The following is a 13,570-nucleotide window of genomic DNA, read 5'->3' as shown; positions in this document are numbered from 1 at the left end:
GTCTAGAGGAGAGCTATGAGAATGATTCCTAGCTGAAAGAACCGTAGCTACTCAGATAGGCTTAAGGACCATGATCTACATACTTTAGAGTAGCGTGGACCTAGAGGCGACATGATAGAGGTCTGTAAAATAATGAAAAGGCAGGATAGCATGCCTATTGATAGATTATTCCAGTTTAACAGATTAGAAAGGACCAGAGGACATGAGTATAAATTACACAAGAGTAGAAATAGACTGATCATCAGGCAGTTCTTCTTTTCCCGCAGAGTAAGGAAAGCATTGCCTACTACTGCGATGGATGCTGACTCTCTGTATGCTTTCAAGAGGGTGCTGGATCGGATTTAACTGAGACAGAGATCGCATTATTGGTTTTACAGATAACACGTGGTCTATGTGATCTCCTGGACTGTTTTTGATCGTCTGAGGGTGTTGGAGAAGAATTTTCCAGAGTATTGTTTCCCTTATCGGATCTGGATTTTTCTCTGTTTTTTTGCAGCTCCCCGGAATTTACAAGGCCGCAGCGCAGTAGGAAGCATCTAGTCATGATGGCCCAGCCATCATGTATGTGTGGCAGGCTTAATGACAAGCTAGTCTTTTCCTGCATGTCAATTTTGTATGTTCGTATATAAAATCCATAGGTAAAGAGTTAGGTCATATACCAGGAATTATTTATTTTTGCAGAAAGTCATCACTCTCTGGAACAAACTATCAAAACATGCTGTGGACATGGGATCATTAAATTTCTTTAAAAGGGATCTGACAAGTTCCTGAGTGACGAGGATATTTTCATTTACATAATGTAAGAGCTGGGGTGATGATGAGCACTGGACTATTGTAGTCTCCTGGAGCACTGCCTGATTGCCTTTTGGGGTCGGAATGGAATGGACTTTGTGGGCCTGATGATCTTTTCCTGTTCTTTTTACATATTGATAGGTTATAAATAAGGTCCTAGTTAGCGCATATCTTACCAGACATATGTGATCACTCCAATTATAACATGGTGGTATAATCACTGACAAATCACATAAAATGTATGAGAGGTTGATCACTGACCAACCGCAATGGAAGAGTTTGATTATGTTACTATATGATATCATCACACATGAAAGGATTTATCCACCTTTCACAGCAATTAAACAAACATTGCCAGTGGTAAAGAAAAAAACAGCAAACAGGAATAATACACTTCAAAGGATAAATAGAAAACATTTTCAAAAACATTACTTAAGTGAAGCAGAAAGATATATATTCATTTATTTGTGTCGTGCCATTTTTCTTTGCACAAATGTTACTAAAGAATTTTGATTTACAAAATGTTTTCGTGATATCTATTGTTAGAAAAATAATACTATACATCAAGTGCACTTAATGTTTCTTTTTGTAACATACACATAATATGGCAATAACATTGCGGTGTGGAGCATTCTTGCAAATATCTTGCATCCTGATATTATGTGTGTGATATTTATTACTTAATGCAATCCTCACCACTAGGTGTTATCTTTTAAATAAATTACCTATATATTGGCCATCCACAACAATTGTTCCCTCAGCCTGAGTTCTTGTAGCAGTGATATGGTGCCACTGGTTATCATTATATGTTTGTCCTCTATCATTAGTAGGAGTAACTGCAACAGCAGAACCCTGTCAAAATACAATAGAAGAATGCTTCTTTAGATAAGGGTCAAATAAACTAACATACAATATTGCTTAACCCATTAAACATGCAGCATAAAGATGCAGAGAAAACGTTCATAACATTTACCACTGACATGAAAAATATCCATGCAATACCAGTGTTAAACAACAAGTGGACCCAACACACAAGTTTCACGAATTGTTTAAATGTGAAATCGCATGGGACCTGTATGGCAATTATTTATACAAATGGGTAAGTAATTTTGGAGTAGTTCTCGGTGGCTAGAACTGCCTCCTTCTTTCCACCAACATATGTTATAATGTCAACCTTTATACTTTCACAGAGTGAGGTAATCTCTCCCGACCCATTTGTTATTTAGAAAGTCTATGGTCTAGAAATATGCCCCTACAGCAACTCCTGTTATCGCCTCCGGCGGGAGGTTTACGTTGGTGGTATGGCGTTGCGACCCAATCTCCTTCGCCTGGAGATCGTGGTATCATCGCCGTGCACATGGCCCTGGCAGTGCCCTGGATCCGAACTTTGGTTCCACCCCCTGCAGCATCGCCGGGTGAAAACACTAGCAGCTGCAGGAGGCATTCATTGGGAGGCTGGGCATTTTGGGGGTGATGATTAAAGGCAAGGTGATTGTGGCAAGTGAAAAAAAAATGTAAATCCTCTGTTTGATTTTATTTTGCTGTTTCTTGCCCACTGCTGCATGCATTGGGCTGATCGGCCGGATTGCAGCTGCTGTCGGGGAGAAGGTAAGTTCTTCTTTTGCAGAGCCTGCAGTGATGGCCCTTCCCTTTAAGGGAGGGAAGAAACCTTCCATCGCAGCAGTGCTGCACGACATATTGTGCAGCGCTGCACAGGTATCGCCCCACCTGCTGCCTTTGTGCTCCAGGAAGGAAGTGGAGCGCTTGATTTCCTTCCTGGAGCGCAAACATCAATTTTTTTTCATCTTTGAAAACATTAGTGCCTGGTACTAATTTTTCAAACTTTTAAAAGTTAACACCCCAAATAGGGCACTCCCAAATTTCTCCCCCTATAAGTTTTTTTCCTCGGGTAGGCAAGAAAATTGGAGCCTGAACTGAAAGGATTGAACCTTCCTGGGAAGGAGGCTATCTAAAGACAGATTTCCCGGGTTTAGCACCTAAATAGTATTTAAAAAATAGATGCAAAGTACAAGAAACATGGGCAATATTCATTTTCCCTCATCTGTGTTTCGATAGCACCCGCATTTTCTCAGTGGTTTTTCTGCTAGCTGCTCTTGACTCTGCTCAAAGAGGACACAAAAATGCAGATTACATGCAGCTATATGTCAGATGGTTCTACACACAGATTTCTTATCAATAGCTATATGTAGAGATCAGGGGCAGACTGCTACCATGATATCTAACAGGTATGTCCAGCACCTGGTGCTAGCCGGTAGCAAGACAATTTAACCAGCAATTTAACCAGTGAAATGCTAACCACGAGCATTTCACTACATTGTTCGGTTTACACTCGAATGCTGTGTTTGTTTTGTGTGAGCCAGTCACTTGGTTCACACATCTGTGACCAACACATTGACAGACAATGCAGATGATCCCTATGTTAGCCTGGAAGAAAGCAGGGGCCAAAGAAGTTGAGTATGCTGGTAACCTTGACTGCCACTACGGTGCAGGTTAATTGCCAATGCATTTTCAGCAGTTAGAATTGATCTTCAAGTACCTCCATATTGACTTGGAGCATACAGAGCTAGTTTATATGGTAACTGCAAGGTAGATGTAATTGCACTGAATAATCCTTGGTTGCATTTCCTCCACTTAGGGTGGTCTTTGGCCAGGGACTCCCAGGTGTCAGTGACTGGGCCTTGGCCCTAAGCTCTTGAATTCTCTGCCCAAACTTCTCTACATCTCTCTTTCCTCATTCAAGACGCTCCTTAAAACCTACCTCTTTGACCAAGCTTTTAGTCATCTACCTTAACTTCTCCTTATATGGCTTGTCAAATTTTTTGACATAATAATTCTGTACATTTTACTACGTTAAAGGTGCGATAAAAATACAAGTTGTTGTTGTTAAAGCATTAAATACAGTGATTGGGGCACTTTCAAACAAAGCTCATCATTAACTAATAGAATCTTGCAACAGGGTACTGCACTTGGTGTAGATCCAGTTAGATGTAGGGGTGTATCGTGAGGTGGAATGGGTATTGGTATTGTGGGAGATACTTTGCAGATTCATTTTTTTAAGAATGTTCCTGTTCAGCAGAACACTTGGAAACAGTTTCTACAAAGTCAGTTTCCCTATGATATTGGTAAGAATCATTCTGTTACTTTTCTAGTTATATAAAGATTCCCACCATTGTCTGATCTGGAAAACATGTGAAAATACATGAAATATTAGCTGCAAAAACAATCAAATTAATTAACTTAAATTTCCTGTACAAATACAAGTAATAATTTAAGGCACTTTAACTTATCTGTACAATTAAGTTTCATACATCAAAACACTTTATATTGGATGAAAAATTAAAAATATATTAAAATTCCATCAGAAATTGGTTGCTTCGAATATTTAAGCCCCTGTCTTTTATGCTAGCTGGTAGTCCACTAAACATTGAAAATATCAACAGGCTTGCTAAAGGCCATCATTTGCATCCGCAATGCATAATTAATGAGGCTTTCACTCAAAAGTGGCAGGAGTGAATTACACAGGCATGGAGCCTAAATGGAAATATGCTTGTGTGTATTTTCACAAGGGACTGGACAGAAGTGCTCGTCGCTCAATTTCCTGGCCCCCATCACCCAAATTCTGCTGGCAGTATTGAGTTGCCAATCAGAAAACCTCTACTGCAATGTTAATATAGCTGTTTTTTTCTAAAGGTAAACTTATTTTAAATAAATATATATATTTTTAAATATAATTCTTATTAAATATAATTCTGTCTTCATTACTATTTGAAACATGGCCATATTGACACACAATGGACATTAAGGGCTAGAATTTCAGTTGTCGGCGAAAACGGTAGTTTTACGCCAAAATTACCGGTTTCGCTGCGCTACCGTTCTTTGGCCTAAATTTCGGCCTTTACTTCATCAGTAAAGTCGGCATTGCATGAGGATTTGCGGTGCAAACCGCGAGTTTTGGCAACTTTAGTCTGAGGCCGAAAGCGCTGCGAGAGTGGCCTTGGGAGGGAATAAAAATTAATTGCAAAATAAATTGCATTCAAGAAACATTCACAAAACATTCACAAAACCCTTACCTACTAAATCGCTGAAAAAGAATTTAAAAATAAAAACTTCAACTTACCTTTTTTGCAGGTCTTCATACTTACCGCTACTGGCAGAACTGCATCGACAGCTTTGACCTGTCGGTATTCTAGGCATGGTGCAATGCCGAAAATACGACGCTATCGCAATCCGTGACGTTGCACGTTGTTTCATGTCGGCGCACCTCTCCCCGGCGGTACGTGGAAGACCCGCCACAAAAAGGTGTCCGAAGATCCTGCCGACCAGGTTTTCGTCGCGGAGGGTCAAATCGTGGCAAAAACCCAGTTGCAAAGTCGGCGAAATTCTAGCCCCTAAACCTGGAAAGAAACAGGTTATGAGCGAGAGAGGTTCTGATAGGTGCGCTTGAATGTTAGAGGTTCATATTGTAATGGCTCTGAGAATATACCAATTCTAACTATTAAAAAGGTGTTTCTAACAAATAACTACCCAGGAATTAGCACCTGTTCAACAGCAAACAAACCCTTAAATACTGAACTTGGAGTTTATTGCATAAATAGTACTTTCATTTCTTGCTGTATCACTTTACTGTACAATTAATTTATACATGTTTTTCACTCTGGTCAATTCAGTGAAGAATGATCTTTAAGAATAAATACTTGAGATGTGTTGCAATGCATAAATGCAAAATTTAAAAAATGAATTTGAGCAAGAGTAATCCATAGGATAGTTAGAGTCCAATTAAAACAGCTAAATGTATAACAGCTCTTGATATACATTTTCAATTTAGCTAATATTCACTGTGCAGAAAAGAGCTTTGATTTTGTGCAGCACATCTTATGTGCGATACTACTCTGGAAAGCACCCGATTTACAGCTACAGCATTAGCACGTGGTGTTGGTTCTAATCACAACATTATCATAACATGTACTTATCTAGGCCTAGAAATTCGTGTTCGCCACGAAAGTTACCGGCGTTAACGGCCACTGAAAGTGGGCGCAACAATAACGAGGCTAAATTCATCTGGGGAGCTGGAGATTGGTGGCTCAGCGTTTACATTCCGTGCGGTGCCGTTCTGGTGGCATTACGGAAGGAACCCGACGTGAAGTTTGTGTGCAGGTGCAGCGTTCGAGCTTCGTATAGCCTCTGGGAGTGAGGCTGTGGAGCTCGCAAGGAATTGTGGGCAATGAAAGGGCCTGTGAATTACAGGGGCCATGCACTCTGAAGTAATGCAGATCAAAATGCAGTGAAACAATGTAGTTTTCAGCCCCTTCTGGCTTTCAAAATAAAATTACATCGAAAGGAAGTCCGAAATGTGAATATTCAGCTTTTAAAGCTGATTTCCTGTCCTAACCTCAAAAAATGGGAAAATTGTTTCAGCACTAACATTCCTATTCTCACCTCACTTGGGGGAGATGGTGTAAACCATTCTTGGCAAGAGCATGGTCCTTGGCCAGTGGTGGTGCTGAAAGGTTAAAAGATGCTGGTATTCTCATAGTGAGAGTGAAGAAGAACCTTAAGGAGAAGATTGATTTGACACTCCCAGCCACCAGCTATTCAAGATCGACCAGCAAGACCATTTGCAGTATCCTCCACTGAAAGTCAGCAGCTTTCCACCAGACATGTTCTAGCTACTGGGGTAGCACTGCGTGATATCAGGCTAATAGGCAAAGGCAGACACAAGACAGTCACTAAGAGAATGCATACAGGTGATGAGTTGATTTCTTTATATCAGATTGGATAGATGTATAAAGTTAAATTGGAAAGTTTACTTTGTGGTGACTTTTATTTCAGCATCGAGGCCAAGAGGATGTTGTGATGGTCAGTAACAGGGGGAAGAGAAGGTGTGGGACTAACACTGAAAGGGGAATTGGGGTTGTTGTCACTGGGACCACAGGTGGATGATTCCATCCCAGATATCTTGGCCATAAAGGGGATGTCTGGGATGCATCCTTCCGTCTGCTTCCTCCTCTTCTGCTTCCTCCTCTTCTGTACCTTGCTCTTCCCTCTGCATGAGGATGCTGTAAATCTGAAATTACAGCATAAAATGTTGGAAATACACAGCTGGTCAGGCAGCATCTCATCCTGAGACGTGAACTCTGATTTTCTCTCCAAGGATGTTGCCTGACCTGCTGAGTATTTCCAGCATTTTCTGTCTTCTCAAAGGCCTTCATTTACCATCCCTTACAAGTATCCAGCAGCACTCCCTATACACTTAATATACTTCTAACATCTATTGCAGCAAGCCGCTACATTAATAAAATCAAAAAAGCCTCGTCCAAACTTACCTGAATGATGTGTGCTTCCCTTTAAGAGGTGCTGACATAGCACTGTCAGCCTGCTTGTATGCCAGGTTAGCCTGACATGCTTAGGACCCAGTGCTGGATTCAGCGCTAGCGTCGAAGTTCGCAATGGTGATGTTAAGTTGGCGTTGTATGCTGATTGATGTCACCAAACTGCTACTTTTTTCTGCATGGCGCTGCCAGTTACCGGCAGCACAAAGGTAGGGATGGAAATGACCGTCGCCACGGGACCCACCACCAGCTGGCGAGAGAGCAGCGGAGTAGCGCTGAGAGGACAAATTTCTAGCCCCTAGTGTCTTATCTTATCAAAACGTTTCAAAATATTTCACACGGTGAATTACTTTTGAAGACTTGTTATATAGACAGGTGTATCAGCCATTTGGCACCAGCAGTGTCCAACAAACTGCAATAAGAAAAGTGACCAGTTAATCTGTTTTTCTGGTGATACTTGTTGAGAGAAGAGTCTTGGCCAGAACACAACTTCAAATTGTTCCATAGTATCCTAATATCCATCTGAACCACTGGAATAGACATCGGGACCAGGATCTGGGGGGAGGTCGGTGCCAGAATCGGGGGGGGGGTCAACGGGTCCTTGATCCGGGGGTAGATCAGTGAGGGTGTGGAGGTTGGAGTCGGGAGTTTGGAGATGATAATGGTAAGTACTTAGCTTTTTTTCATTTGGTGCAATTTAGCGTTTGTTTTCAAGGGAGTAAACATCGCTGGTGCTGGTTGCCTTAGATGCAAGCCAAATTTGTAAGAGGTAGCAGAAGCAGGCGTTAGGCCCCTTATTTGAATATGTTAATGGCCTAACACCTGCCAACACCTCTTTTTTTGCCCTCACCAATATGGCAACCTGCGCCAGAACTGGGCGGAAGCGAGGCAGATGCCATTTTTTCAAAAAAACTGGCCTTACCAGCTGACGCAAAGGTGCTGAATTTCAGGCCCATAGGACCTCGGTTTAATGTCTCAGCTGACAGTGCTGCACTCCATCAGTACTGCTGCTTATTAATCTATGAGCTCAAACCCTGGTATGGGGCTTAAACCCACAAACCGCTGACTCAGAGGTGACAGTGCTACTAACTGAGCCGGCTGACACAATATGGAATATAGTTTAACATCATATTTACATGATAATAAATTCATTACATAGAAAATATTAAAACAGGAATTATATAAATAAGGCCGTCAGTTTGAGCTCCTCTAACCCTGAAAAAAAACATTTTTCACTCTTAACTGTAGAGAAAGACAGAGAAAGTCAGAACCTTGTCAATTCCAGTACATTTCTTTTTAAGTTTCTATCGATGCTAGTCATGTAGCAAAATAGTTGAATTACCAATCAGGTACGGCTGCAAGACATTGGTGGCAAAATTTGATAACCCCCGAAATCGGGCACAGGGCATGATTAATCTGCGCCCGTTGCTTCCAATTCCAATTTCATGCTGCTTGCTAATTTGCATGATTGCTGTGCGCAGCCAGCGCTACCCATGCTGTTGAGTGGCTACACACATTAGCAGAAGTCCCAAGATTGTGCGAGGCTAGTACCACTTACAGCTAGCCAGCAGTACTTAAAGCCAGCCTGCACGCCTTAAAGGGGAGATGCATTCTGGCTGGAGCAGGTGCAGGAACATTTTGTTGAAGAGAGTCTGAGCAGGAAGAAGCGTGAATTATGGTGCAACATGGAAGAGAGCATGCTTCAAGGTTCTCTGACACTGCACCGGAGGCCTTAGTGTAGGAAGTGGAGAGGAGGAGAGAAGTCCTCTATCCACAGGGAGCCAGGAGGCCCTTCTGGCAAACTCTATGAAGGCAGTGGGAGCAGATAGCCGTGGAGGTCAATGCCAGGAGTCACGTCCTGAGGATCTGAATGCAGTGCCTGAGAACCTGAAGAAGTTCAATGATTTCACATGAATGGTTAAGGTAAGTGAATGCATCATCAAATGCCATATCCCACCATCTGCACCACAAGCCTCACACACTGCTCAATGCACCACATCCCCATCATTCACCTACCAACAATCTCTTTCAAACACAACTCATACATTGCATTCATATCTTCACCTCACACACTTACCACTGTTGCAAGCCTCACACCCACATCTCACAGCTTGCACACACTGCCAGCTATTCAATCATGACAGGCACATAACCCAAAAGAATTGCACCACACTCACTGACACATGTCCCTCTCTCTTGCAGAACAAGGTGACACACAACCAGAGGCATTAGGAGTGAACCAGATGGGGAGAGGCATGCCTGCAAATCCTTACCCTGATGGAGGAGACGGTGCTTGCCATCATTGGAGTGGCCATCGCTGAGACCATGGCTAGCGGCAGAGGTGAAACCATCAAAGATGATGGTATCATCATATCTAATCCTCCTTCTCACATCGCACTTCATCCTCATCTCACAAACTCTTCTCATTCACAAGCTGCAGATGGTGTAAGCATGCATAACTTGCTTCCCCCTCTTCCTTCACTACAATCCTACCCTTTGTGCCTTTATCCTTTCAGATAATTAAGAACTGGAACCTAGCCAGGCCAAAGTGTAAGAGCAACAAGTGGAAGAAAAGGAAGACAGAAATGATGAAGAAACACCGTCACTCGATTTCACTCGCAGCCACCAGCTCAGATACTGACACTGCGCATAATTTAGAGGATAGCTTAGAGATGGGACCAGCATGTGGTGAGACACCAGGCATGAGTGGCTTGGAGCTAGGGCAGGGGGCAGGGGTAGCGCAAGTGACAGCTTGCTAGAGAGTGAGGTGGCACACGAGCTCTGCTGCAGAGGATTCAGATGTGCACTTCGATAGGACGGGCTACAAAAGAAGGCTGATAGGTATGCACAATTAAATGCTTGTTGCATTGGCAGGCCTGCCAGAAAGCCTGTGTGCAATGTCAAGGAACATGGAGGAGTCCAGCACCAACTTGGCACAGGGCTTTGTGCAGAGCTTGGAGCCCATCCTTTCCAGTGTGGAAGTGGTGGCAAACTCTATTTGCGTACTTGTGAACCCAGCCATAATGTAGCACCTGATGCATTGCAAGCTCAAACTGCTGACATCATGCATATAAGAACATAAGAATTAGGAGCAGGAGTAGGCCAATCAACCCCTTGAGCCTGCTCCGCCATTCAATAACAGCATGGCTGATCTTCTACCTTAACTCCACTTTCCTGCACTGTTCCCATATCCCTTCAGTCCCTTAATATTGAAAAATCTAGCAATCTCTGGCTTGAATATACACAATGACTGAGCATCCACAGTCCTCTGGGGTAGAAAATTCCAAACATTCACCACCCTCTGAGTGAAGAAATTTCACCTCAATAGAACATTTCACCTCAGGCCATTTGGCCCCTTGAGCCTGTTCCGCCATTCAATAAGATCATGGCTGATCTGATCTTAGCTTCAACTCCACTTCCCTGCCCACTCCCCTTAACACTTGATTCCCTTATTGTTCAAAAATCTGTCTATCTCCACCTTAAATATATTCAATGACCCAGCCTCCACAGCTCTCTAAGAGAAGAAATTCCTCCTCATTTCTGTTTTAAATGGGCGACCCCTTATTCTGAAACTATGCCCCCTAGTTCTAAATTCCCCCACAAGGGGAAACATCCTCTCTGCATCTATCCTGTCAAGACCTCTCAGAATCTTATACATTTCAATAAAATCACCTCTCATTCTTCTAAACTCCAATGAGTATAGGCCCAACCTGCTCAACCTTTCTTCATGAGACAATCCCTTCATCTCAGGATTCAACCTAGTGATCCTTCTCTGAACTGCCTCCAATGCAAATATATCCCTTCTTAAATAAGGAGACCAAAACTGCACGCAGTACTCTAGGTGTGGTCTCACCAATGCCCTGTACAGTTGTAGCAGAGCTTCTCTACTTTTATACTCCATCCCCCTTGCAATAAAGGCCAACATTTCATTTGCCATCCTAATTACTTGTTGTACATGCTAACTTTGTGTGTTTCATGTACAATGACCTCCAGATCCCTCTGTACAGCAGCATTTTGTAATCTCTCCCCATTTAAGTAATAATTAGCTTTTTTATTTTTCCTACCAAAGTGGATAACCTTACATTTCCCACATTATACTCCAACTGCCAAATTTTTGCCCACTCACATAGCCTATCTCTATCCCTTTGCAGATTCTTTGTATTATCCTCACAACTTGCTTTCCCACCTATCTTTGCATCATCAGTAAATTTGGCTAAATAACACTTGGTCCCTTCATCCAAGTCATTACTATAGATTGTAAATGGTTGAGGCCCCAGCATTCATCCCTGTGGCAACCCACTAGTTACAATTTGCCAACCTGAAAATGACCCATTTATCCCGACCTATTTCTTATGTTCTTATGTTCTCACTGTTTTTTATTAGTTAGCCAATCCTCTATCCATGCTAATATATTACCCCCAATCCCGTGAGTTCTTACCTTGTGCAGTAACCTTTTATGTAGTTACCTTATCAAATGCCTTCTAGAAATCTAAATACACGACATCTACTGGTTCCCCTTTATCCACCCTGCTCATTACATCCTCAACGAACTACAGCAAATTTGTCAAACATGATTTCCCTTTCATAAAACCATGCTGACTCTGCTTGATTGCATTATGATTTTCTAAATGTCCTGCTACTACTTCCTTATTAATGGACTCCAGCATTTTTCTAATGACTAACTGGTCTATAGTTTCCTGCTTTCTGCCTCCCTCCTTTCTGAAATAGGGACATTAAATTTGCGGTTTTTCAATCCACTGGGACCTGTCCAGAATCCAGTGAATTTGGGTAGATTACTGTTAAGTTCAGAATAACTCCACGAGACTTTGTTGTAAGCTCAGATCATTGTGACCTTGGTCTCTTTAATATAACCCCAAAGTGAGGCAGTAGCATGGTGGACTGTATTTTATACCTGCTTGCTCCAGGGTACAGGTGACCCATGGGTCGCCCACAGGTGTGCCCCCTAGTGGCAAGTCTTACACACAGGTAAAATTCACATACATAACAATTACAACTAATGCATCCACTATCTCTGCAGCCACTTCTTTTAAAACCCTTGGATGCAGGTCATCAAGGGACTTGTCCAGCTTTAGTTCCGTTAGTTTGCCTAGTACTTTTTCATTAATGATAGTGATTGTTTTAAGTTCCCCCCTCCCAATAGCCTCTTGATTATCAATTATTGGGATGCTTTTAGTGTCTTCTTCCATGAAAACCGATATAAAATATCTGTTCAAAGTCTCTGCCATTTCCCTGTTTCCCATTATAATTCCCCAGTCTCATCCTCTAAGAGACCAACATTTACTTTGTTACTCTCTTCCTTTTTATATCTATAGAAACTCTTACTGTCTTTTTTATATTTCTTGCTAGTTTACTCTCATAAATTATCTTCTCTCTGTTTATCATTTTTTTAGTCGTTCTTTGCTGGTATCTAAAAATTTCCTTATCCTCTAGCCTTTCACTATTCTTCGTCACATTGTCATCAGCGTCATCATAGCAGTCCCTCAGAATCGAGGAAGACTTGCTTCCACTGTTAAAATGAGTTCTTAGGTGGCTGACCAGTCCAATACGAGAACCACAATCCCGGTCACAGGTGGGAAAGGGTGGGTGAGACTGGTTTGCCGCTTGGTCTTTCTGCTGCCTGCACTTGATTTCTGCATGCTCTCGGCGATGAGACTCGAGGTGCTCAGCGCCCTCCCGGATGCACTTCCTCCACTTAGGATGGTCTTTGGCCAGGGACTCCCAGGTGTCAGTGGGGATGTTGCACTTTATCAGGGAGGCTTTGAGATTGTCCTTGTAGTGTTTCCTCTGCCCACCTTTGGCTCGTTTGCCGTGAAGGAGTTCCGAGTAGAGCGCTTGCTTTGTGAGTCTTGTGTCAGGCATGCGAACAATGTGGCCTGCCAGCGGAGCTGATCAAGTGTGGTCAATGCTGAGGATGTTGGCCTGGTCGAGGACGCTAATGTTGGTGCGTCTGTCCTCCCAGGGGATTTGTAGGATCTTGCGGGGACATCGTTGGTGATATTACTCCAGCAACTTGAGGTGTCTACTGTACAATGTCCATGTCTCTGAGCCATACAGGAGGGTGGGTATTACTACAGCCCTGTAGACCATGAGCTTGGTGGTAGTCTTGAGGGCCTGGTCTTCAAACACCCTTTTCCTCAGGTGGCTGAAGGCTGCACTGGTGCACTGGAGGCGATGTTGAATCTCATTGTCAATGTCTGCTCTTGTTGATAAGAGGCTCCTGAGGTATGGGAAATGGTCCACGTTGTCCAAGGCCGCACTGTGGATCTTGATGACTGGGGGGCAATGCTGTGTGGCGAGGATAGGCTGGTGGAGGACCTTTGTCTTACGGATGTTTAGTGTAAGGCCCATGCTTTCGTACGCCTCAGTAAATATGTCGATTATGTCCTGGAGTTCAGCCTTTGTATGTG

General features: G+C 42.8%; 1 protein-coding gene across 3 annotated transcripts in view; it reads right to left on the bottom strand.

The window, feature by feature from the left end:
* Positions 1-13,570, bottom strand: part of ush2a (Usher syndrome 2A (autosomal recessive, mild)) — a 1,282,968-nt gene that overhangs the window by 710,818 nt on the left and 558,580 nt on the right. For all 3 annotated transcript variants that reach the window (XM_070889457.1, XM_070889458.1, XM_070889459.1), the window contains exon 23: positions 1,518-1,644. In XM_070889457.1, coding sequence (XP_070745558.1) covers positions 1,518-1,644 — 127 coding nt within the window. The remainder of the gene's footprint in view (positions 1-1,517; positions 1,645-13,570) is intronic.

The sequence above is a fragment of the Pristiophorus japonicus genome, chromosome 9, assembly GCF_044704955.1.
Source record: "Pristiophorus japonicus isolate sPriJap1 chromosome 9, sPriJap1.hap1, whole genome shotgun sequence".
Taxonomy (NCBI): domain Eukaryota; kingdom Metazoa; phylum Chordata; class Chondrichthyes; family Pristiophoridae; genus Pristiophorus; species Pristiophorus japonicus.
The sequence above is the reverse complement of the archived record's forward strand: the minus strand, read 5'-3'. Positions and strand labels throughout refer to the sequence as shown.